Source organism: Mastigoproctus giganteus, chromosome 2 (genome assembly GCF_048544385.1).
Source record: "Mastigoproctus giganteus isolate SK-2022 chromosome 2, ASM4854438v1, whole genome shotgun sequence".
NCBI lineage: Eukaryota > Metazoa > Arthropoda > Arachnida > Uropygi > Thelyphonidae > Mastigoproctus > Mastigoproctus giganteus.
Window position 1 is genome coordinate 131,351,549 of NC_143576.1, and position 24,914 is coordinate 131,376,462.

The 24,914-nt window shown below is 37.8% G+C and overlaps 1 protein-coding gene across 3 annotated transcripts in view; it reads right to left on the reverse strand.

Annotated features, from left to right (window-relative positions):
- Nucleotides 1-11,024: 11,024 nt before the first annotated feature.
- Nucleotides 11,025-24,914, reverse strand: part of LOC150089567 (uncharacterized) — a 366,068-nt gene continuing 352,178 nt past the window's right edge. For all 3 annotated transcript variants that reach the window (XM_090389544.1, XM_090389546.1, XM_090389545.1), the window contains exons 4-7: nt 21,151-21,212; nt 16,102-16,518; nt 12,476-12,776; nt 11,025-11,728 (exon numbers count right to left, since the gene is read on the reverse strand). In XM_090389544.1, the coding sequence (XP_090245670.1) occupies nt 11,517-11,728; nt 12,476-12,776; nt 16,102-16,518; nt 21,151-21,212 (992 nt within the window). In that variant the 3' untranslated portion in view covers nt 11,025-11,516. The remainder of the gene's footprint in view (nt 11,729-12,475; nt 12,777-16,101; nt 16,519-21,150; nt 21,213-24,914) is intronic.

The following is a 24,914-nucleotide window of genomic DNA, read 5'->3' on the forward strand; positions in this document are numbered from 1 at the left end:
TGAATGAACTGTGCATGCACGAAGAATGTTTAAATATGCATTCTTCTTACAAGCGCAGTATATATTACTAATTGCACATAATTTTATTTTTTTAAATCTCGAAATTTGTTATCAATCCATCTGCCAACCACACTTCACTGTTGTCAGTGATATTCCTAACGATGGTTTCGTTCCAAAAAAAAAAAAAAAAAAGTAAAGCCTTTCGTACAGTATATTCGTAAATAATAATTTCATTGCTTCCTCCTAACAGGGTTAGGAGGAAGCAATGAAATTACTTCGGGAAGAGCAATCTTTTATGCATGGATGACGTTTATTCGAGTGATCTGACACGAGAGAGACTCAAAGAAATGGGTGAAGGTGATATTTTAAATTAATGCCTTTTCAGATTCATCAACAGGAAATGCTCAACCTCATTGATGCATCGAAAAACCGTTAGGCAACTAGTGGCATGTAAAACACATCCTTTTGGCAGCCGCATAGTTGAAATTTTCTTAAAAAGTAATCTGGATGTAGCGGGATTCCTTCAATGGACAGTGGGGAGAAAAACTTGCATGACAGTGCATTAAGCCAGTTTCCCAACGATTTTCTTGCTCCCCTTGAGAAACATTAGCTGTCTTCCATCATAATCAATCACGTTATCTATTCCGAGCCAGGCTTAGTTAATGCTGATATTCTGTGATAGCGTAATAACAACCCGCACGAGAAGATAACACTTTGCTTGTGGATATGTAAGTAGGACCTAGAAGTCAAACAACTTTGCAAGGGGCGTGGACTAAACAGGTGTAATAAATACCCGATCCGTTAGTTCGGCCAAGGACAGGCGGCGTGTGCCGAGAAGGGGTTGAAAAAGACAGTCTCAAGGTGGTCTTACTTTCTCCATAGTTACTTGATTCATAATGAGATTCAGAGCATTGGAATTCGGCTCACTTCCTTCTGTGACAGAGAACGGGGACTAAGTTCTAGGTTACACTTAAGTTCGAAATTTTTCTGAAATACGAAAGAGGGACGTTGAAACCTACCTTCAATAATTCCCTTTGTGAATGTAGAAATTTATTTCATATTAATAATTCTCAGGTCCTTGCTGTTCGTAAGACAAGCCTTATAACATCGACGACTTATCTACAATTATAAATGAGACTCTGTTGAGCACGGTGGATCTATTGAAAAAAAAGGGAGCAGCTTAGTTGCTGGAAACTGAAATTTTTTTCTGATTTTTGTTTTCTTGCTTATTGCTCACTCGGTAACATTTTAATTCAAGAAAATCTTCAGTTTTCTCTCGCGTCGGCAGTATCTTTAATAAATTTTTGAGCCTGATGATAGGGGAAGCTCAAGGTAGATTGACAACGATAAATAAAAAGATAGTTCAAGTCAGTGAGCATGCGCAAGTCAGATTTATGGAGATGAATACGATCTTTATTTGTCAAGTAAAAATAGTTAAATATATTTAGGTAAATACTGAGAAAATATAAGCAAGTATGTTAGTCACAATAATATTAATACCTGATTGGTACCACACATTTGTGTGGTACCAATCAGGTATTAATATTATTGTGAGGTTAGGCTTATCTGGAATGATAAAGGTTAGGCTTATCTGGAATGATATGCAATTGGACGCATCTGGGCAATAGCTGGATACATCTGTTGCCATGGATTTATTTTTTTTGGTTCATGTCTTTGCCTCCTTTTCTAGCGAGTACCCGCCTTTGTTCAAGTCAGCATTTGTAATCCCTCTTCACGTAAAGAGATATTCTTAGATTCAAAACTGCCAACTATTTTTACTATTGTAATATTCGACTGGAAAGCTGAAACTTGGACAAAATTTGAGCATAAACTTGCAGTATATTTCGATCCGTTATTATTCCATTAGCTTAACACAGCTTCCACTCAGGCGAATTAGTCAAGAGACAAGGACAAGCAAGTCGATTTTATTTGCGCCAAAGTCCTCAAAAGGTACAGTTCCACAGAATGCTGGGTTCTTTGTCAGTTTGGATTGAAAGCTATACCACAAATACATCTAATCAAATGTGGTCAATGGTTTCTTTCCAACTCTGCTTCTTGAAGTTGGGATTCGCCCAGGACGTTATGCAGAAAATTTATCTATTCGACTTCACCGCACACAAACGACTTTAAATATTTGTAGTGACCAGTTTAGCACTGGATTACTAATCTCCAGAAAACATTCTTGAGACTCTGAAGTGCTCAACTTTCTAAAAATTTATCTCCAAATGCTCACAAGTATAAAATTCTAAACATTGCTCATGCCAATAAAATTATTTGAAACTGTAGCCATTATTTAAATAGCCGGTTAATCCCCGCTTTTACAGGTCAATGAAGACTTGGAAATTCAAGTTCCCTTTATTCGTTCATTCATTTATCACAGGGAAAATATCTCAAGGAGCGCAACAAACCCTTGGATCTGGTGAGATTTCTTATATTTTTAGTAAAGCGATTGTACTCAAGAGTTCTTTGACTGTGGGCCATTTGAACTTAAATTTTCCTCTTCAGTTTTTTCCCCTCTAAGTAGTGCCAAGAGAGCCATATTAACAGAGCTAACAACACAAAATAACTTAGCCACTATTAAAGATTTCCTAAAATGCGTTGGTATTAGCTAACTTGTTTTATAAATATAATTCATAAATTTCTCTCTCTCTCACGAGGTACAGTTTCTGTGTGGGCAGCAAACAAAAGTAGATTTTTAGTGTTTTGTTTCCAAGTTAAAATTATTAGTATATGTATTAACAATTTATTCGAAAAATAGCGTGAGTAATTATATACTAGTTCTTTATTCTACATCAACAGAACAAAAATACCAAAAAACAATTATGGAATCTTCCTAAGCATAGTTGCATCAGTGAACAGAAATATGAGATTCCATTTTTGTCGGGTGAGAAGCATCCAGACCCAACGTAAAAGGAATCCTCCTCAAATGTTTGTTAATAAAAAAGAGGCCACCGAATATGCACCTGGTTCCCCAAGAAACCATTTCACCTAATCAAGTATAGTCAATGATTTATAGGGCGCATTATGCCCATAGAAGCTGATGAGCCAGAAAAATACCTAAAACAACCAACCAAAACAATCAATGATTTATGCTATTTGTTACTTATACCTATGTTGTCCATTTGCTTCAATTCAAATCTAATTGCTTTTCCAATCTATTGACCTTGAGCAAGGACTTCAATTAAAGTGAGAATAGAACTGTAATTGGGAAGGCTGGGAATGTACTGGTTTTATATTATGGGCGCTGGATGAGATCCCGGATCTTTCTGAGTCCACCTTTGAAGCACTAAAAATAATCTAAAATTTAAAGGTCGGTTTGAGCCGGTTGGTTTTCATATTTAACTAAAAATTATCAATTTTTAGTTAAATTTGAATCAAAGGCACGTGCCTTTCTAATAAGCATTAGGAAGATGTGAATTAATGGCATTGTATTTACAATCTATTGCATACATTTTTACAGAAGCATACATTTTTGTAAAAAATATATATATTTATATATGTTTCCAGGTTTACTTTTCCAGTTCTCGAAAGGTAAAATTTATTTGTTTTCATTTACTGTACGATAGTAAACAAGGAACATAATGAAAACCTCTTATGTATGCATATAATATCAGCAAGTTTTCACCTATGTCTGTAGGTTTTAATTTCGCCCCCATTCTAGCCAGTACTGTATACGCTTACCGCATTATTTACAGTATAATGAAAAATCACAATGTAAACTTTTATTTTGACAATTTTATTATATTGACATTTAAAAAATAAAAAAAAAGGAAAGGGGGGTCGACTTTGCACAGCGATTAAGTGTTTAAGGACGAATTTTCAAATATAGAAAACTCTCAAATTTCATTGCCAGAAATGCTGAAGACTTGGAATGAGTGTTTCTGCGCAGTCCTCACACCTGGACAGGTATTAGGGTGCACGCACACCTGTCCTTTGTGAACGAGGTGTAAGTTTACAGAAACTCCATAAACAGGAAGAGATTGCTTCTGTCTTCCCGTAACCTGCTCTCCCACGAATTGCGTCTCCGCGTAGTGGACTGTATAGGCTGAAAGGGCTGTCATGGCACGCTGAGCAGCGGTCCATGTGCGGAGAAAGTCTCATGGCCGTTAACTGAGTCATTGGCCGGAAAGTAGGCCAATGGAGCGTTCGTAGGCTGTACGTGGAATGAGTTTGTCAGAAAGCGGAAATATTGAAACCCCACTGCGCGAGTAGTGTAGTAGGCCCGTGAATGTCCACGGTCTGCTAAACACCGCTGTAGTACAGCGAGTCGCTAATCACCATGGAAACATCGCTTAGAACGGTGCGGGAGAAATTATTCGTCTGACGTCTCAACTCGCAATTTCAGGAATGTCGTCAGTTTTCTTAGAATGTGGTTCCAACAGCTTAAGACTCGTTTGAAGGGGGTACGCCTTTTAATAAGCGCAGGTTATCATCGGTATAACGCTTAGCCGAGGAGCGCCAGCTGGTGAGAAGAAATGGAATCCTAGAAACTGGCTAAGGAAAGCATTTTGTTTTCATTTAATTTTTATTTACAGTTCGTGTGTACGAGTTGGGGGGGGGGGCGGCTAAGTAGTGATGCGTAACCCATCCTTGAAAACTGTGTTTACTGAGTTGTCTTGTGCCAGGTACTACACAACTGAACGCTAATTGCACACACATAGGGTGGACCAAAATTCAGCAAGACTTAAAAATGGAAATATTTAAACAAATATTTAAAGTTTCAGGATTTTTTCTTTTGTTTTCGGTTATCTGAAAACGAATCTCACATCTGAACTGAGCCCAGAAAAAAGAATATTCTCGCGGTGGTAAGTTTGATTCAACGCGAAGTATCCATGATGTTTCAAGGTCTAATACGATAATAATGGAAGGCTAGTGGATAAGTTCCGGGAAATTACATGGAAGATACTCTCTGGAGATAGGAATTTCTAGGATTAGTCTCGGGAACATTCAAAGAAATAATAATAAAGCTTTCAAAATCAATATTTACCATCCCACGTTCCTTTTAATCATCCTACAAGCCTTTAATGAGGATGGCACTGACAACTTTCCCTGGGAAAGGAAAATGAGGGTGGACAAAACAAGATTGAATCTTTTGAATCTAACTAAAATTGAAATTCATTTTTTAATTGCTGTCAGGACCAAATGAATGCCATAGGCTTTATTCCATCGTGACCGAGTTAATCAGCCTTTGGAAGTTTATATAAGTTTTGGCCCTTTTCTTAAATTCTGATTTATTTTTCATTCCGCAAAACATCAGTGTTTACAGAGACGACAAGACAAAACCAAAAACCCGTTAGAGTAGGAAATGAGACTTAAGTAGATCTCAGTAAATAGATGATAGCTGTGGAGAAGTTATCTTATGAGCATTATTATTAATACGTGGTATTGGGAGTTTGAGAATGCAGCGTGCATAGAAATATCAGTCTGGATCTCATTTATTATCTCACTGAACAATCGGATAATTTCGACTCGAATGCCATGATAAAAGGACTGCATAAAATGTACACAGAAGTTAGCGGTGGTAGAGAAAGCCAAAGTCTGAACAGTCACCTAAGAAATCTATAACACAGTATTCAAGAGAGTCCGGAACGAGCGTGACATCGTATTCTAAAAACGGATACGATGCTGCTTGGGAAATATTTGGTTTTGAACAACAGCGATGCAGGCTGGAAAGAGGAATTTTGTAAAAGAATATGCAAAAGGACCTGCTGTCAAATTAAATCGAAACCGAGTCTCTTGGCTGTTATTTGCTGTAGAGAAGATTTATGGAAGCGATAGAATTTTTTTTGTGGAGTGATTGTTTTTCATGCCCTCCACATTTCCATTGTAATGCGCACGCATTTTTGGATTAACTTTCCTCACTCGTGGATTGGAAGAATCAAACCAATGGGTTTCCAACAAAGTTCTCCAGCCGAACTCCTGCGGATGTTTTTCTGTGGTGATAAAATGCACATTACGAAACTCAGCAGTTTATCTCAAACACAGCTTTATGAACGTTGCAAATTGCGTTAAATCCCTTTTACTTGTCAATGGGTATACGTCCTATTATATCAGAAAGTTAATACTTGCAGATATATAATTCCCAAAATGTAAGTAAAGTGAAAAATATATTGTTCATATTCTATGCAGACAGGAAGGAATCTACTTGTATTCTACCGAAAAAATATTAATAAACTCGAGTAAATGGCATGATGTTGAGCTTCAAGGTAATCGAGCCAAATAGGAAGTTTTCTCAGAATCTTAGATACTGGAAGTCTGTGTTGTCTACGTTCTAGAAAGAAGAAAATAATTCACCATCATCTTTGTCTATCGCATTCAACAGTTTCTGGAGACAAAATCGTATAAGATTGATAAGATTTTGCAACATCTTTGTAACCCTACATCAAGGTTACAAAGATGTTGCAAAATAACCCCCACTGGGTATTCATTGTTCCATGGGACGGTGTACTGAATCCAGCTAAACACTGGTTTAGCTGTAGCGAGAAGGAAACTCTTGTACCGCTCCATAAATTGACCAGACAGCAAGCCAAAAAATCAGTTCAGGGACTGTCATTAACTCGATGGTCCAAGTACTCATTTCCTAATTAGAAAATATGAAATATTAACGAGAAAATATTCTTCATCGATCTTGTTCTTAAAATTAACATTTCTGTATATATTTATCCTTTCCAGAAAAAAAATAAACGCAGCAAACTTGATACGTTAAAAACAAGAAGAGAAAAAATAAATTAATAAATAGCAGACACCTCCGCGCGAAGCAGCGAATTCAATATCGATCAATGCCTACAAATGTCAGTGTTTAACCAAGATGGCGTCTAATGATAGCGAAAACACAGGACACCAACTTGATCACACATCGACGTTCAAAGCAATTGATTTTCCCTTTCTTCCTCTCTCTCTCTCACACACACATTCCAGCCTTGACATTAGCAATGCCTGATTGTACGGTTCTATTTCTGTGTCCGACAGACGCATGCAGACAAGCAACTGGCATTGGTGGAAAGATCAAGGAGAAACTCACTAACAGCGCTGTTAGCAGTTTCACGACTGCAATCCGTTCAGGAAGGTTATATTCAAAAACCGTCGTTGCGCAAACTTGTTTACATGTTGCGGAGATATGAATGCGAGGTCACGAGCTAGTGGTTGTCCCCGTTCTCCGGGGTGAATAGCCTAGTGACCTATTTCTGCTGCCGAGTGCCTAGGGAAGGTTGCTTTGTGCGTGCGACTATCGACGCTTTCTTCTCCGAGCGCTACCTAACGCCGAAGTCGCTGAGCCGTCGGCAGGAAGTACACGTACACGATTTATTGTTATTGCGGGGGTGACTGACGGTGTGGTGGCACGTGCTGTTTTTCCGCCATAAAAAAAGTGCGGTTTCTTTTTTTTTTTTTCTTCTTCTTTAACTGAATATTCAGCGATGGAGGAAAGTTTCAAAGGCTGAGCAATCACCTGGGCGGTTGGTGAATTTCATAGCCGCCACTCCACCCCTTTTTCTCCTCCAATAAAAGAACGTACGGGAAGCAGGTGAGCCCAAAAAGCCACCTGCTTTATTTTCTTCGTGTGGCTTTTTTCTTTCGATAGGTAAGATTCCATCGGTCGATTCCTTGACCGATTTTTCATATACTTCCGGTTGATTCCAAAACAGGTGTTTGCAATTTCCGGTTCAAATAGAAAAATCAATTATTCCCCCTCCCCAAAAATTGCCACCTGTTTTTTCACACTTTTTTAATTCCAAAAACAAAAGATTGTTGAAGCCAGGGATTCAATGAGTTGGGAAGGTGGAAGAAAAGAAATTTGCTAATGTTGAGAGCTGAAATTGAGAAATAAGTTTCAAGAGGAAATTGGTATTATCCAGCCAATCTCACTATGAGGGAATTGAACTCGTCACTGTCAACCTTTTTGTAGGTCAGGGTGTTTGTCAAGTGTGTTAATTAACATGTTTATAATTCATTGGTAAATTTCTGATTTAAATCAGAATTATTTTTCACTTTATTCAAATCAGAATTTTTCACTTTATTCAAATTTTAATAAAAATTATTAAAATTTGAATAAAGCAAAAGCTGTCTTTTAGAGACTTGTGATTTTTAAAAACAAAATGGAGTAGTCACAGTAACGTTTACAGTTGCACAAAACAGTAGTTGAGCATTGGTCGTGACTTAAAGACCCAATGCACAAAAGTTATGCGGTATTTAAAAAAATTTAATTATTCTAAAAAATTATGTATTTTTTAGCAAATAGACCTTGAGCATCGGGAAATATATCAGTTTAATTAAATCTTGTCTTAACCGGCTCATAGAATATAAAATCCAAAGAATATTACGTGTGAAAAGTATGCACACTGCTGTTCAAAGCTTAAACGTTTCTTTATGAACTCGATTTGAATATTTAAGCGACTGCATTTTCATTCTTTTTATATTTTATTTTCTTATATACTTAACACATTCATGCGTAATGTTTATGATTTTATTTTCGTAAATAAACTTTAATGTTATATCATATTGTTATCGATTGAGACAAGATATGATTTAATTGTAGTAATGAGATTTTCTTAAAAACAAAGTGAAGGGACACCATTCCTTTGGTTCACCCAGAATTTAAGTACCGGTAGAATGGAAGTAGAAGATATAAATGAAGAATGTTTAGTTCTGCAAGTTTCGGATCAAATTGAGGAGAAAGTGAAGTTATTTAATATTGGTAGAAAGGAAAGCAGAACGGTGGGTTATTTATGACAGTGCTGATTAACTTGACTGCTCTTTTGTACAGAATCAGGAAATTTTCGTTTTTTTTCTCCCTCCCCCAAGACAGTATTCAAAATTGAATCCAGGATTTCTATACAATTGATTACGTTACCGAGAAAAATAAATATCGTGGAGCACGAGAGTTGACCTGCTGATGTAAGACCATGACCTAAGTTGGTTGGGTTGTTTAGAATTTGCGTCAAAGCAACTAAGGCATTGAAGTGTCTAACTTGACTTTAAATTATTAATGCCTCCTTAGCCAAGTGGTCAGGAGCGGAAGTGCAGTAGCACACGCTCATTGAGTAGACCGAGGTTCAAGCCCCTGACTGCTAAATACGGTCGATCTGCCAACCCGCACTGGACTAGAGTTGCAGATTATGGTCCATTTCACTCAACATGAATTGTTGAGGAGGCTTCCATCCTGCAGTGGGTTGATAATGGCTGCAGTTTACCTTTTTACATAAAGTACTGTACTAAAGTTTTGTTGTTTTTTTTTTTTTCTTTTAACAAAAATCCCTCTAGAACCAAACGAGCGTTGAAGCTCATTTGGTTCCATTTCTATTGTGTACTGAAAGAGAGGGATTTTTTCTTCTTTTTGTTTTTTTGGCAACACTGAGAGAATAACAGTTTACAAATCACATGAAAACTTAGTATTTCACGCCTAAGTATGAATTGCCTCGCTATCGCACTACTTAAAACACTTCCCTATCGCATCAGGAATCGTTTCTTTAAGCAAGTAAGATACCACTTGATATAAATAGGGAAATGCTTTTCATTTGAAATAGTGGAAGTTTCAGAGGCGAAATGTTCGTTCCTTATGAGAGATCTATGTCATTACATTAAAAAATAAATAAATAACTTATGCAAATCTTGGTTTTTAAGGCTACACTACAAGGGCATATATCCATATTCACAGGGAGGGGATGTGTCTCGCCAATCAGTCACTCCGCAGCAGACAGTCTTGTAATCGTGAGCACACATGGCGGTATGGTAATGGGCGTTGCCAGAAATTTTTCTCGGGTAGGGGTACGTGGGAATACAGTGCCTGTCCATCTGGTGCATGAAGTAATCTAGGGGATGGCAGTTCTTTTCCCTTCCCCATTTTCATGCCCATGGCTTTGGCAGTGACTGATGTGCGAACCGGGTTAAATGTTGGTTATGTAACGACCAAAATGAACTACTTGGGCTGGATATCCTCTTTAAGGGGAAACATTTTAAGCTGATAAAAATACATATTTTTTGTTAGACGTAGTTTGATATTTAGTATTTTTAAGTTTGATTCGGATGATGTCAGATCGTTTAGGGGTTCCTTGGAGTATCGACTGAAAAACGAGACCTCTAAAAATTCCACTACACTCCGGCTAGAAAGGAGAACGACACTAGATGTTAAAGGAATCCCCTACATGGTCGAAGCTTTAGAGAAAGTTATTCAATCTCATACAAGAACGCCTTCAGCAATTTCAATAAAACCAGGAAAGTTTAAAAATACGCGCACATAACAAAACAATCATTAACATAATTGTCGATTTAGAAGAGCGAGAGGTCAAGTTTACTCAGTTTTACATCACATAACGTCAAGGGAGGGTTGAGTGAACGTAATGGTATGCTAAGAGAGGTGACAAATTACACCGCTCAGCCTATTTTAATTTCAAAACTTGTTCTATTTCACTACTGCATAGCCCGATATGGAAAGCCAATCTCACTATGAGGGAATTGAACTCGTAACTGTCAACCTTTTTGTAGGTCAGGGTGTTTGTTAAGTGTGTTCATTAACATGTCCACGCAACCATCTCCTTGCCTGGCCTACTTAATCCACAAGAAATTTATTTTTGAATACCTTAGTTAATTTTTTTGAAGTAAAGCAATAAAATTCTGAAATTGAACGTTAAACCCAAGATCATCACCCACTTTATCACTCCCAATTTTGGCGTTCCACATTGTAAACCAATGCATACCTTACCTGCTCCAGTTCACCAGCCAGTAGATGGCTTGCATGGTTATTAAGTGCATGTAGATGATATCCGAAGATCTCAACTAAGAAGCAATTATCAAGTTAGAATGCGTGTCGTAAACTTATTTATGCCAACCAGAACGGAAAGTCTGTGAATGATGGAGACATTTGGATTTCTAATAACGTGTGGAATCAATTTGAGTAAAAGATTTATATAAAGTGTTTAGCGATTTCAAATTAAACAAAAAACAAAGCGTACTAAGAACGGGTATTCTGCCGACATGTAGTGCATTTGTTTCTGATAATAAACAAAAGAAAGAAAGAGAGAGGAAGTCGGTTGAGAGGTGTAAATTACTTTAATCTGCCAGAGCAGGAAGATAAAGCTAAAAGTCCGGCCAAGGAGAACTTATCCAAAGAAATATCACTTGGGTCAATGCACGTCGTATACACTCTTGCGGTCCGTGTATTGCACAGGAGAGAGTTTCCGGCCTGGGCGTGTACTTTTCCGATCTCACACAGCCACCTACTGGACTCAGCTGACTAGCGAAGGGCCCGCCATTTAAGCTGATGTTCGCTGCCCGCGTTGCTCATTATTCTGAGAGAGCCCTCTAGCGGTGAGAGATGCCGCTCCTGAGCACTAAGATATAGTCACTTTGGTCCCGAAGCAAGAAGGAGGGGAGAGGGACCGTCAGTCGGATCACAGTCGAGATGGCCTTCTAGGAGGGGAAGAGGGTCACCGTCACTTTTCACAACTGCCCACAGTTATCATCACAGTAACGCCCTCTATCGTTAGCTTTCAAAAACCCACTGGATCTAATCGTCGGAATTGCTACCTGCTGATGCTGGTGTTCAACAAAAAGGGTACATAAAACATCTTGCTCTGCAACAAAAGGGTTGCTGCCGCCTGTACTTCCGGCACGCGAGCTAACAGGTCACTAAAACGATTTGGTTGTTCAGGAAAGCGGTTCTCAACGAATACTCTCAATGCCGTTAGGTAGCGTTCTTGTATGGTCTCGAGCGCCTTCTGACTTTGGACATCTTCTATGGAAAAGAAAAGAAAAGAAAATTGATTCAGTTGAAAATCCAATGTGACTGTCATACGTATTGGTTTATTTAAGCCATGAATTCATAATAAATACAACGTTCAGCTAGTGGATTCAAGCCGTCCAATATTCAAGTGTCTTAGTGAAAACAAACGGTTCTCTAGAATTAATTTGCGTTATTCTTAATTGTTATCTTAGTACTAAGGATGTTGAAGTTGCCATGGGCAATTCTCCACCAAATACTAAGTGATGGTGGCATGAGAAAACAGTTCCACCAAAAAAGCAGTTCGTCATATCAAGAGAAAGCTACTGTAGTGAATGAAGTCACTGAAGTCACGTGGCTTCCATGGAACTGTACAAGTCATTTTTCTCTTATTCACATCATTGATCATATGATTTTTTCATTTTCATGAAGGTACCAAGTGAATATGTTTACAATAATGCTTGTGAATATGTGCAATGATCCATTATCCATTAAGTGAAAACCGTGCCCTATCAACAGTGAACGTGATCTGTGCAGGAATATGCACCTCCCACTTGCGATCTGCCATCACTTCAACAGAGATCTCGATACTTTTCATAAGGTACTTTATATTTTTAGAATATATTGTTTTAATGAATTTTACTAGCCAGAAATTATACAGGAGGATAGCTCATGGCATCAACAAACGGATTACGTCATAACGAGAAAACATTGAAAAAAATCCAATACAATGGTCAGACAATGACATGGCATTCAACTCACCTTGGCTCTGCATAATGACCACCTTTAGACACACGTATTCTTCTATTAACAAAACCATCCTCCGAAACGTGGCAGTGAGTCCGGCTAGATGCTCCACTAGGGGGCCTGCTTCTAGCCGTAGTTGTTCCAGAGTGATAGGTCGGCCCATCATGGCCGCTAGGCAGTTTTGTAAAGTCATTAGTCCAGTGGATATCTCCACCTGTAGTTCCGATTCAGGATCCGATACCTCTTGGACACTATGGATTGCTTGATACGCACAGGTAGTTAGTACTAGCAGCTCGTGCCACTTGTGTGTAAGAAGCTGAAAATAAAAGATCTGTTTTAGTCAAGAATAATAACATGAATATTGCTTGATTGTTCAAATTGCTGAATTTACTTAAACGTAATATTTGTTTTCACAATCGTTGAAATTGCAAACGGAAACTAGAATTTAAATTTTATGCTGAATTATAAAGGAGATACACAACACGATTGATCAGTGTTAGATATTTGATATCTAATACTTCAATCATTCTGAATTAGAAACCGTTAATGTAATTGAAAATACTGTGCTTATGAAACTCCTGATCATAAATAAAGGGTTCAATTTTATATAAAACCAATGTGCTTTTTTTACATTCAGAAGACTAAGTTTAGCAGCCCCTTTATTATTTTGAGAATCTATTTTGTATTTAGGTAAGTCACGACTTCCAAGGATTTCTTTCGAGTTCCTTCCACCAAACTCTGGAAGTCTCAATGTGTTGGAGGACTCAATGTGTTAGGAGTGTTACAGTTAATGTAATTGAAAAGACTGTGGCCTCCAGGAATGTGTCCACTGAAGCAGTGATATCACTGTAGAAAAATGGATGCCAGCCAGGTATTTTATTTATTTTTTTTTTTTTTCAAATTAAGAAATAAGTTAAAGTCCGATGGTGCTAGATCTGATGAATACTGGGGATGGCTCAAGATTTCAAAGCAGCATTCATGTAGTGAAGCCATGGCACTGACAGACTTGTGAGCAGGAATATTGTCATGGTGGAACAAGACTCCTTTACTGAGTTTTCCTCGGTTTGTCTTTGATATTTTCACGTAAACGCCTCACAAGGTCTGCGTAATATGCCCTTGTGACTGTTTGGCCTTTCTGAAGGTAATCCATTAGCAGTATTCCATCATCCCAAAAAACGGAAGCCATCACCTTGCCACAGAAGGACTCGATTTAGCTTTCTGTAGAGGGTGATAAGAGCTGTTTTTACTGTTTAGATTGCTTCTTTGTATCTAGCCGAAAGAGTCTCATCCATGATATCATCCCCACGTCTCATCTATGATCACAAACCCTTGCAAGGAAATTTGCTGGATCTTCTGGAAATCGAAACAATGTTCAATTGACAACTTTTGTGATCTGCTATCGACAACTTTGGAATTCATTGTGCTGACACCGTTTTAATGGCGAGGACTTCTGTTATTACGTGGTACACACGTTCATATGAGATACCCTGGCGATGTACTGAACTGTCGATCAGTCATCACCAGATCATGCACATCTGTCAACTTCTGGTGTTGATGGTCGCAGTAGGTTTTCCACAGCGTTGGTTATCCTACAGGCTCTCCTCTCGTTTAAATTCTGCTGCCCACTTCTTAACCATGGAACAGGAAAGGATATCCTCCCCGATGAATCATATCCTCATGAATTGCTTTTGGCGTTAGTCACCCAAATATTGGATGACTGCACGGTGACCGATTTTTGTCCATCTTTCTTCATTCACACAGCTTTGACTTCAGGACCAGTAAATAAACAAAGACGCCATTGAAACTGCATGGAACTTGGCGGGTTACTATTTCCAGTATTATGGATTAAGTACAGAAATTTTTAACGCTGTACCAATATCCTTTCATACTCAGGACACGAACTTTTCAATCCCCCTCCTAGAACAGATGTTCACGTTGAATCTCCTAGACCAACGCAAGCGTCTGAGTTTCTATCTTCAGGGGACTACGTAATTTATATATATTTATCTTAATTTATAGACTTAAAAATTAAAGAGATTGATTTTTAATTTAGCAAATGATTTATGTACGTATATTAAGTTTAAAAGAAACGTCTACAATGGTACGTTTCAGACATTTTCAAATTATTTTTTTATAAATGATCTATTCATAAGTGACCATATGAGGTGTAATTAAGGAACAATAGCACCTTCATCTTTATGCCTTCTTATTTTGAACATATTTTGAAATAAATTTACTATAGTAAAGTAGTACAGGTTGTCAATCAGATCATTTCTAAATACACTAATGAAAGCAGAAGACCTTTTCTAGTTTGATTTGTGTTAATAATATTATTAGTATCTTCTGAAGAAAGGAATAAGAATAACGTCTCGAAACGTTGAATAATAGTTACTAATTTAATACAATAGATTCATCATAAAATGCGTCGTGTAAGCGATTTTCTTTTAATTATTTTTATAAAATTTGAATTCAGTTTTAAAGACATTTTCATTTTGTTTGTAATTCTACAATTTTTTTTTTAACCAATGAATGATTATTTATAAAACATAGGTTTTCTGGTCTTTAATCATGTAATTACTGTTAACATTATTTCCAAAAATTGAAGAGGAGCTATGAGATCACAATGCTCGTGTGTTTACCCTACCCCAAATAATTCTTGTGTTCACAGTCTTATCCAACAAAATTATAAGTACTAATTATAAGATGTACTCTTAAGATGGACGATCCACATTGTCCTTTGCCATCAAAGGACGATATGGCCATATGATATGCGTGAGGATAAACCCGAAGTACCCTTATTGGCATACTTTTAAGCACGTTAGCATATATGTGCCCATTGTCTTCATATCCGTCCGTCCACATGTAATAACTAAGCTCCTAGTGGATAGATTTTCATGAAATTTTTTAGCATTTGGGCCATTTAGAAAGATTTGTCGAGACATCTCAAATTGAATTAAAATCGGGCCAATATAAATCTGCCAATTATTTACTTGTTATTTTTTGATGCGTAGGCTATCGTAAAATGTGGCTGAAGCTCTGAATATTGCGCTAGTTGGAGGAACGAGTGATCAATGTGGCGGATGCGCAGAAAAGCAAAACGAAATGGTCGCAGTTCGCACATAAGTCCTTACTTTTTTTTTTTTTCGTTACAAATCATGAATTATTATTATTTACTAATACGCCTGAAATGTAGCGAACTGTATGCATTAACCAATTTATTTCGATTCACGATTTTGAAAGCACCGCTTAGAGATTCTTCTTCCATTTTCCATAGATGTATGTATTTTCACTGTAGCTATAGATTTTTTTGTGTGGTTTATAATAATTATTAATTATTACTGGAAGATTAAATGAGTTATTTTACAGTAATTTATGCGTCAGTATAGGTTTTATACATTCATCATAAACTCGTATTAGAAATATTGAATATTCGCATGAAATATAATAAGACTGTTAATTGGACAGCAAAATAAGGGTCAGCTTTGTCTGTGAAGATGAAGAATGGTTAATAAAAATATTTCCTGAAAATAAAAGTGGCGAATTTGGGAAGAATAGAAAAACTGAATGGAACAGAGTTGCGTATTCGTTCCTGTTGGGTATTCCAAATCTGGTTTTTGAGTAGTCCGAGCAAGCTTTATTACCTGAGTATGGACGGCCACAGGAAGCTCAGTATAGAAGGGCAGCCGCTTGGTCCATTGCACGAGCTTGTAGACTATATTGTCTCCAATCTGACAGAGCTTGTCGCTGAGTTCGGCCTTGGCGTCCATTAATTCCTGAAGATTCCGTAAAGTTGCTACGTCCTCGAAGTCGTCGCACTCTATCAGCTGGCTAATCATAGCCACGGCCTGTTCGGTAGGCATCTGACGATCGCGTGAACTCGTGACGCAGTTCTCTAGTTGATGACGTAGATGCATGACGTCGGCAGGGCTAGTGAGAGCTGTTTTGAGGATCTGGCCGTTAGCCCAGTCCTGGGTTGGATACCGCTGTTGGGGCTTTGGTGTCTGCTCTTGCCGTAGGTGGCCATTCTTCTGCCCTTTTTTCTGTTTCTTGTATTTTACCTGAGGGAATAACAAAAATCTGCTTCAGAAAAGCATGCTCGTACCTACCATGGTCTATTTTTCATGTTAAACCAGCCATGACCAAAGCTCCCCCCTACACTCCACTTCATATCTTCCTAGTAAACAATGGTTTGCAGTAGTTAGCTTCATCATTCATGTATATACATTTGAGCCTGCAATTATCCGTGTTGTGGATCTATGCTTTGAAATCACATTAATATAAAATGCTTCCCAGGATCAGCGAATCGATGATTATACCTTTATAGCAGGCCGCATACAGTGCAGAGCGACATGTTATAAAAAGTTTGGTCATGGCTAGTTGAACCAATAGCTTAAAAACTACCAACAGATTTACAAAATTACCACAACCACATTTTACTCTGTATTTTTATTGTTTTATTTTAAATTAATTACACTAGTGTCTAGAACTGTGGTCGGTGTATGTATGTATGTAGCCCAGGGGATAAGCGACATTTTAATTTTGGAGATCCGCCAGTGAAGTTAGGAATCAAAAGGGATCCGTGGTTGATGTTTTGTTATATTTATATAATTCCAAGTGTTACTCAAGTTACGAAAGCTGGGAACCACTGGTCGAAAAGATGAGCAACAAATAAAAAAAATTCTATTACTTTGGGTCAAAATAAGTTATTCGTGATAAGTACAGAAAAAAGATTTCTGAAGAAACCGCACTGAACCATGCCTAAGTTCTTTCGTACCTGCAAAGGGTTTCAAATGGTTCTAATATGCAGAATCATACGAAACCCTTTGAAATCGATCTCCTTTTCAGTGCATATTATCCACTCGGTACATAACCATTTTTGAAGTTGTTCAGACGATACTGTTTAGGCAATATTTTGAAATAGAAAGTCATGGGGAGAAGACTGCTAAGCAGAAAATGTATCAAAACATACTTTTATTTTTGCCGTAGAGATTATCATATCTCAGATTGAAAACCGTTGCTATAGGAAAGATTAATTTGATGCGTTCAAGAAAAGCGGCCTTTGAACAAAGTGACCACAAGTCTATTTCTCTATAACCTCAGCACAAAAAATGGTCTTTTTTTGTGCTGAGGTTATAGAGAAGTATAGGAGTCAACAACTAATTCGGAATGACAACTGACTGATTCGCATGACATATTCGAATCAATCGACAAGCAGCCTTTAAGTCCATTCAAACTGATCTTCTGGAGCAGTGGTTCTCGAGCGTTCTCCCTCCCCCTCCCCACAGGGGAGTTATGACATGTTCTGAAAGAGTCTTTGATGTATTAAGAACTTGAACTGATTTTGCTCCCACTGTGCGGATGGGATGTGTTAGCAAACTTATTGCTTTGGAGATCGGGTGAGGATGAAATGCTGTGTGTTATCAGGAAGAGATAAGGAAGCAGATCATGAGCAATTGCACACGATCTGCTTCCTCATTTTGGTGAGTGGAGAATTACAGTCAGGCATATTGCAATACTTGAGCTCCATGAACGGATTCCTGTTATCTGAGATTCAGGAATTTTCGTCGTCAACTGATACCCCGTTTGAGGGGAGGCTATTGCCATGAAAGGATTCATACTGGTGTCTATCCCCTTCCAGTTGAGTGTGTTCATATTTTTGGTTCTCGCACTCTCATTTTTTTAAAAAACTGACAGAATATTGTGAAAAGTTTTATACCATTTAGTATCAGTATTGGCAAAATAATGCTAGGAAACAAGTTTATGTCGCATCCGCAAAAAGAAGAAACAAAGTAATCGGTGTCTTCATTTACCCATTTCTTTCAGATATTTGTGCAATCCAAATTTGGATAAACCTGCAACTTTCACAAGAGTAGATAGTTTATTCAAACAAAATCACCCTTTGACTAAAGGAAAATTTTCGGACATCTGTTTTGTAATTATTCCCTCAATTTAAATGTTTCCCTCTTGTGTTGAGATGTGATTTGATCAAATCTCCTCTCTTCTAAATAACCCAATATTGCAATGTATTTTACAATACATTTCAATAATTTTCCTTTGCATTCCCTCTTTTGTCAATTTTGACTAGTTATTCATTCTCCGGCTTCGTTCTCAGCTGCATATGAGACAGGAGGAGGTCGAAGGTCCGATTCTTCTTGCTGACTGCAGGATCAACAACAGGAATAGAATGTGGAGACTTCAAAAATCCGGTATCAAGCGACGAAACTAACCCACGGTGCTTTTGTCGTATATTTTATCATTGTGACACGAAATTCCTTCATCTAATAATTTCGGTATTCTGAAAAGTGTACGTTTCAGAATACACCCAAATCATTAGATGAAGTTCAGCTTAACACAGCTGTATTGGCATTATACCTTATCACATACTTTCATAATAATGTCAGACTCTATGGATCCGTGTGTCAATCAATTGCACTTGATTCCTACCAAATCCAAATTTAGTCCTGCAGACGCACTAATTTAGTTATAAGCGATGCTGCAATTTTTTTCCGGTGACACGAGCTTTCTCAGGATAGACTATAGGTCTTTGGGAAATTTCTCAAGCATCATGCTAGCGAAGGTCACACTGCATGCATCTGAACAATTCCTCATGACCTTGCTCTGGATGTGTTCCACTTACATTATATTTTTCTTTAGACAAAAATGAGTTTCAGAGAGTCCACCATAAAAGTTACCAACCTGAAATCTCCAACGTGAATTTAAATGACTTTCGACGATACGGTTATTAATTGAGATTCCATGCTGCAATCATTCAGTGTCTTACATATCGACTTTATAAAAACTTAACTATCTGAATGTATAGAATTATACTTTTAGTAATAATCACTAATATCAGGAATGATTGCTTTTTTTTTTTTTTTTTTTTTTTTTAAATCTCTCCCCCACCTGAGATTTGTCCTTGTCTTAGACACCAGCTTTCCATTTTCTGGGGAATATTTATAGACCGAGTGAAGTGAGAACTTTATTAAGCGTCACTTGAATTTTATAAAACAATATAAAATGAATGAATGAAGTGCGTTTAAGGAGGAAGAACCCCATAGAAAAAGATACAATGGTGAAAAAATTGCAAGATGGTTCACTTACGATAAATTGCCACAGTATTACTCTCTTAATTTTCGTCACGCTTTAAAACTTTTTAAGATTATTTGAGTCCTTCAATTCAGCTTTCGCTGTAGAAGAAAGTGGAAACTGCAGTATTATCCGTTGAGCTCAATTAGAAGGTAATGTCAAAGGGCGGCCATTTGAGAAGAAAAGAAGTAATCTTAGTTAGAATCCAGACTGGAAATTACGGTTAAAAGATGAATAAATAAATATTATTGGGTTTCGAGTTACACGGTTTTTATTAGATTGAGACAATATTTCAATTTACATGTTTAATACATTCCGTGAGATTTTTGCTTAATTATGACTGAGCGTATTTCAAAGTGGTCAGTTTTCTCCGAGCAGACAGCCCCAAATTGCAGAGATATCTGTAAAGGCAGTGTGGAGTTTCGTAGAGGTGACCAGTGTTTATATCGGGGACGGCGGATCACAGAATGTAACATTTATTAATGTACATATCTCATGGCTTAGCTATGATGGAGAAAATCCAAGTTTCATACAAGCCCTGTTATCTCATCCGAGACTGACTCAAATCTAACTCGAGGGGCATAAAAAAAGTTGCATCCGTGCAAAGGGAATCGAACCTAATTTTCTTTTATATATATACACAGAAGAGTAGCAAAGTATGAAATGTATTGCATCACGAAAGCATATCAAGGAACGGTGCAGAGCCTTTGAAGTTAATTAAATTAAACTTAAATTCACGTTTTAAGTGTTTATCTTCCTTTTTCTCTAGCCTAAAAACCGCGGAAGTGAAGTTGCGAGATGTTTAAATAAACAGATGGCCCAGTCTTCCGTTCTAAGAAAAGTGTGCGCTTTTACATTCCTTTGAACAGACAGCTAATTTAATTGCGTTCTTTTTCCCCTTGTTTTAACTGTACTTCACATCAGATTAACCTGCAGTCTGTTGATGATAACCGTAAAGTTAATTTTTGTGGGGATGTTTTCCTGACTTCTGTCACAAGGAAATTGAAATACTTTTACTTGAAACCTGAATGTAACATGCATTTTGGGGAAAGAACCCAAGGATGATCCACGCTGCTGTGAATGAAGCTAAGAGTCACGTGCACCAAACCTTTACCGGCCATTAAATGTGGGTAATATAACTGACATCATTTGCCGGCAATTTAGCGCACACAAAACTTTCGCATGGGTCCAAACAGCGTCATGTGACCAACGTTTTATGCACACCAAACCTTCAGTAAATGTCAGTTATTATTACCTCCAAACTTAACTGTTTGTAAATGTTTTTGTATTATATGCTTATACTAACTGCAATGTGGTATTGCTATTGGACATATTAAAGAGTTTTAATATCTTCCAAATTTTGCATGGAAAAGTATATTGTTTCGTTTAGTTTTTCCTGGTCCTCTGGTAGCATTAATATTTCGAAAAAAATTTAGAAAACTGAAAACAAAGATTATTTTTGCGAGTTTTTATTCATTAATTCAGTATTGATGAATTTATAGTGAGAGTCTGTCACTCCACAGATTCTATTGGGATTCTAATATCCTTGAAAAAAAAAAAAAATATATATATATATATATATATATAGATAGATATATATATACCTTGTAAAGATTGTAGACTGCTCCTGAATTTCTCCCACCGGGCATCCTGTCTTCTCTCACGGCTGCAAACAGAAAATTTATCGCTTATACTACCCTAATTTCAAATGAGAAAATGCACAAAAGCTTTTAATAATATCGAACAATATATAGCATTTATATTTTATAATTCATATTTGTCTTATTTTTTTTTTTTTATAAACGTAACTGTAACAGCAAACATTTTATCTTTAGTTTCACACTTTGAGACAGAATCATTATATAACGAATTTTTTCCTTATTTTCCTCTTCCAGAAAATCTTTTGTAGACATCATTGGAGATGATAACCAATTAGAATAGTAACTGTAATTCTCAAAATTACGTTTACTATGCTAATATTACTCGAATAATTCCAGCAGTCTTCCAACAAAACTTGACTTGTAGAACCAATGAATCAATCTCACAAATCCTATCATTCTAACAATAATAGCAGGGCAGGATAAAAAGCTGTAACAGTTACCAACCCCTTTGACTCCATAAGAATATTGATAAGAAAATCCTCCTGTTTTAGAGAATGGGGAAGAAATAAGTCCGGTATGCTAATCTACTTCCAAAAGCCACTCAGAAAATTCTGCAGAACATCTCAGAAACATTTCGGCAGAATATCTGCGCCATCTTTGTTAAATCATTGAAGTACTCCTTAATTAAGTAATATAGTCCAGATTCGAAAGATCAAAACAATCGGGCCACTGAACAAACATGAAAAATACGCGAGCGTTAAGAGGGGAGAAAAAAGAAAAGAACGAAAAAGATGGCGGAAAAACACGCATACCTTTTTTCTTTTCCCCTAATCCTAGCAATGCTGGCAGTGAATTCTTTTTACATACTTTTTTTTTTCTTCCAAGGCTGACCGTCCAAGTCAAAAAAAAAAGCGACCATTAGATCCTTCGGGTACGTATGATGCAGGTCAAGGTCGAGAATGAGAGTCGCGGGAAGCCTTAGTTCCCAAACATAATTAAAACGAAAAAAAAAAAAAAAAATGGAAAACCGAGGACAAGGCCAGGAGGAGGAGGAGTGAGCATTTCCCCTTGGCCTCAAGTAATTCCCACTCGCGTCATAGTGCTCGCTAGCATAGCAAATATTGTTAGTTCTTTTTTTCTTTTTAATTCCTTAAATGCGTCCACCTAAGTCCTGGCGATTGTTTCTCGAACGGTTCTTCTGTTTTCTTATTTTTTTGGCTATACTGTCATTCTTATAACTCGGCACCTTTACGAAGAACCTTCCCCGTGAGGAATCACTTTCGTACCCCCAGTACCTGTTTCCCCTCATCGTGCTGTCTGCTTGTGGTGGGTTGCAGAGGTGACAGACGGATTCTGATGAATCCTCTTGGTGGCCGCTTATAAATTATAAGGAAGCGCATCAGAACCTGTTATTATCTTGTCACTCAGTTACGGGAAACTCGACTGATGATGATGTGGTGTTTATTATTCTCGACACAAAACCGCTTTCCTCCAACTCCATTTTCTGATCACACTCATTACAACATTAAAATAATTGCTCTCTTTTTTTTTAGATGAAGAAAATTGTATGGGTGACGCCGCACGTTCGAAGATACATCTGCGTTTAAGTTGAGCTATCAGTGGGCTAATAGATAAACTTAAATACAGTTGCGCGATTGTATATTGTTCTTTTCACCTCTAGCAGTAGTTGAGATATTGGATGATGCTTGCTGTTTGTTTGTGTAAACTTGAACTTGCAATGGGACTGTGCGTTTGTAACTATGGTGCTAAGCGAGATTCATTGCGATCGAGTGAAATCTGCTGTCACGCTTATGTTTACCTTTAGAAGTGTTGCCAGAGAGAGAGAGAGATGTATTTGCGTGAGGACTATCCTCTTTTATTGACAGCAGTTTAAAAAAATCAATAACTCTGAAGTTAGACAGTTTGGAAGTGATAACATTTATCTTGTCGCGTTGTATTGGAACTACAAGGGTTGAACCACCTTTGCAATAAGGGTTTTTGAAAATTTACTTGTTTACAGAAGTAAATCAACTTGTTTGTAATCTCACCTGGCTGGAACATCAGAAACTACCTGTGTCATCGTGATGGGCAATCCTCTTTTTAAGGGGAGAATATTTTGGCAACCCGTGGCTCTACTTGCTTGTGTTTTAATACACTGAAATCTCGATTTTACGATTCTCTATTTTGATATGCTTTTTTTTAACCCTGTTTTTTTTTTTTTTTTTTTTTTCGAAATTGCGTGTTTCTCACTTTTTCTATCCTCCTACATGAGCTTTGCTGTTTTATCATTATCAGACTAAAAATGGAACTTATTTTCAAACGCTAAAAAGGGCTTTTATTTGCAAACACTATCTCTTCGCAGCGACAACGTACAAACCGAACTCTCTCTCTCTCTCTCTCTCTCTCTCTCTCGATTCAGATGATGCCACTGATCCAGTCCCTCCACTGCTGTATGCATACCTCCGTACAAGACTCCCATTACAGAAGGAGAATCCTCCGTAGGCTTTCCAGTATCCACTATGGCTGACCGGACCTCCTACGGAATTCAGCTGGTTATTTGCTCTCCGGCCTGTCATCCTTTTCCTGGACAACATCAAAGTCGCAAGATAGAGCACTCTGGAAGATCAACCCCCCCCCCTCCCTCCGCCCATTCCATGCATTCCTGAAATTTCCGACGCAGGACGACTCCTGACTTCGCTGAGTTTTGTATTTTCCACTATCGTGGAATGCTTCTTTAAATGGTTCTTGTTCTTACACCGGTACGACCACCAGGTCACAGAAGTTTACAATAAATCATAAATGCAATCGTTAATTATATTTAGCAGTCATGGGCTTGAACCACAGTCCACTCAAAGAGCTTGCGCTACTGCACTCTCGCCCCTGACCACTCGGCTACGTGGTTGATAAGACGCGTGAGATGCCAATGTTGAAGCAGTTTCCTGTTTTATGACATTACAACTTGTATATTCTCTTTATCTTCAACTAAAACGTGCTGCATATCTCGTGTATGATGTGATCAACATTCAAGAACACTACAACAGTCTATACACTGAGCCTCCTTTAGCCTTCAAAACAGCTTGAATTTTCGCCGAATTCTGAGGCTTCCATCAACATGATGCACCAGGCACTTCCGACTCGTCAGACCAAGCAGCTGTTTTCCAATCCTCGATAGTTCAGTGCTGGTGTTGCTGTGCCCACAGGAGGCGTGCTCTCTTGTTCTTCATTGATAACAAAGGGACGCGATGTGGCCGTCGGCCGTTGTAGCCATTCGCGACAAAGTGCGACTAGTGTTTCTTTGCGATATTTTGTTCTGACGTGATGTGCGACATTGTGGCCCGTCTGTTTGCTTGCACAATTCTAGCCATCCTCCTCTGACCTCCCTCATCAACAAGCGATTTTCTTCCACAGGAGTGCCGTTGAGAGGATGTTTTCTATTCGTCGAGCCATTCTCGATACACCATTGAAACTGTGGTGAGTGAAAAGTTCAAGAGAACTGCCGTTTCAAAGATGCTTTATCCTGCACGTTCGAAGTTCGTTAGATCACTCCTTTTCCCCATTGTTGCTACAGTTTGTACGCTTAACTGATACTAGACAGGTTGTTCTGCTGCGTTTATATCCACAACTGTGATCACGTGACTGGCAACATTGTGGGACAAACTATGTATGCACAGCAGGGGTGTACCTAATAAAGTGGCAGCACAGTGTATATAGTAATTTAGTTCTTCGTTATATAAGATTTTTCTAAACAATGGACTTACATTAAATTA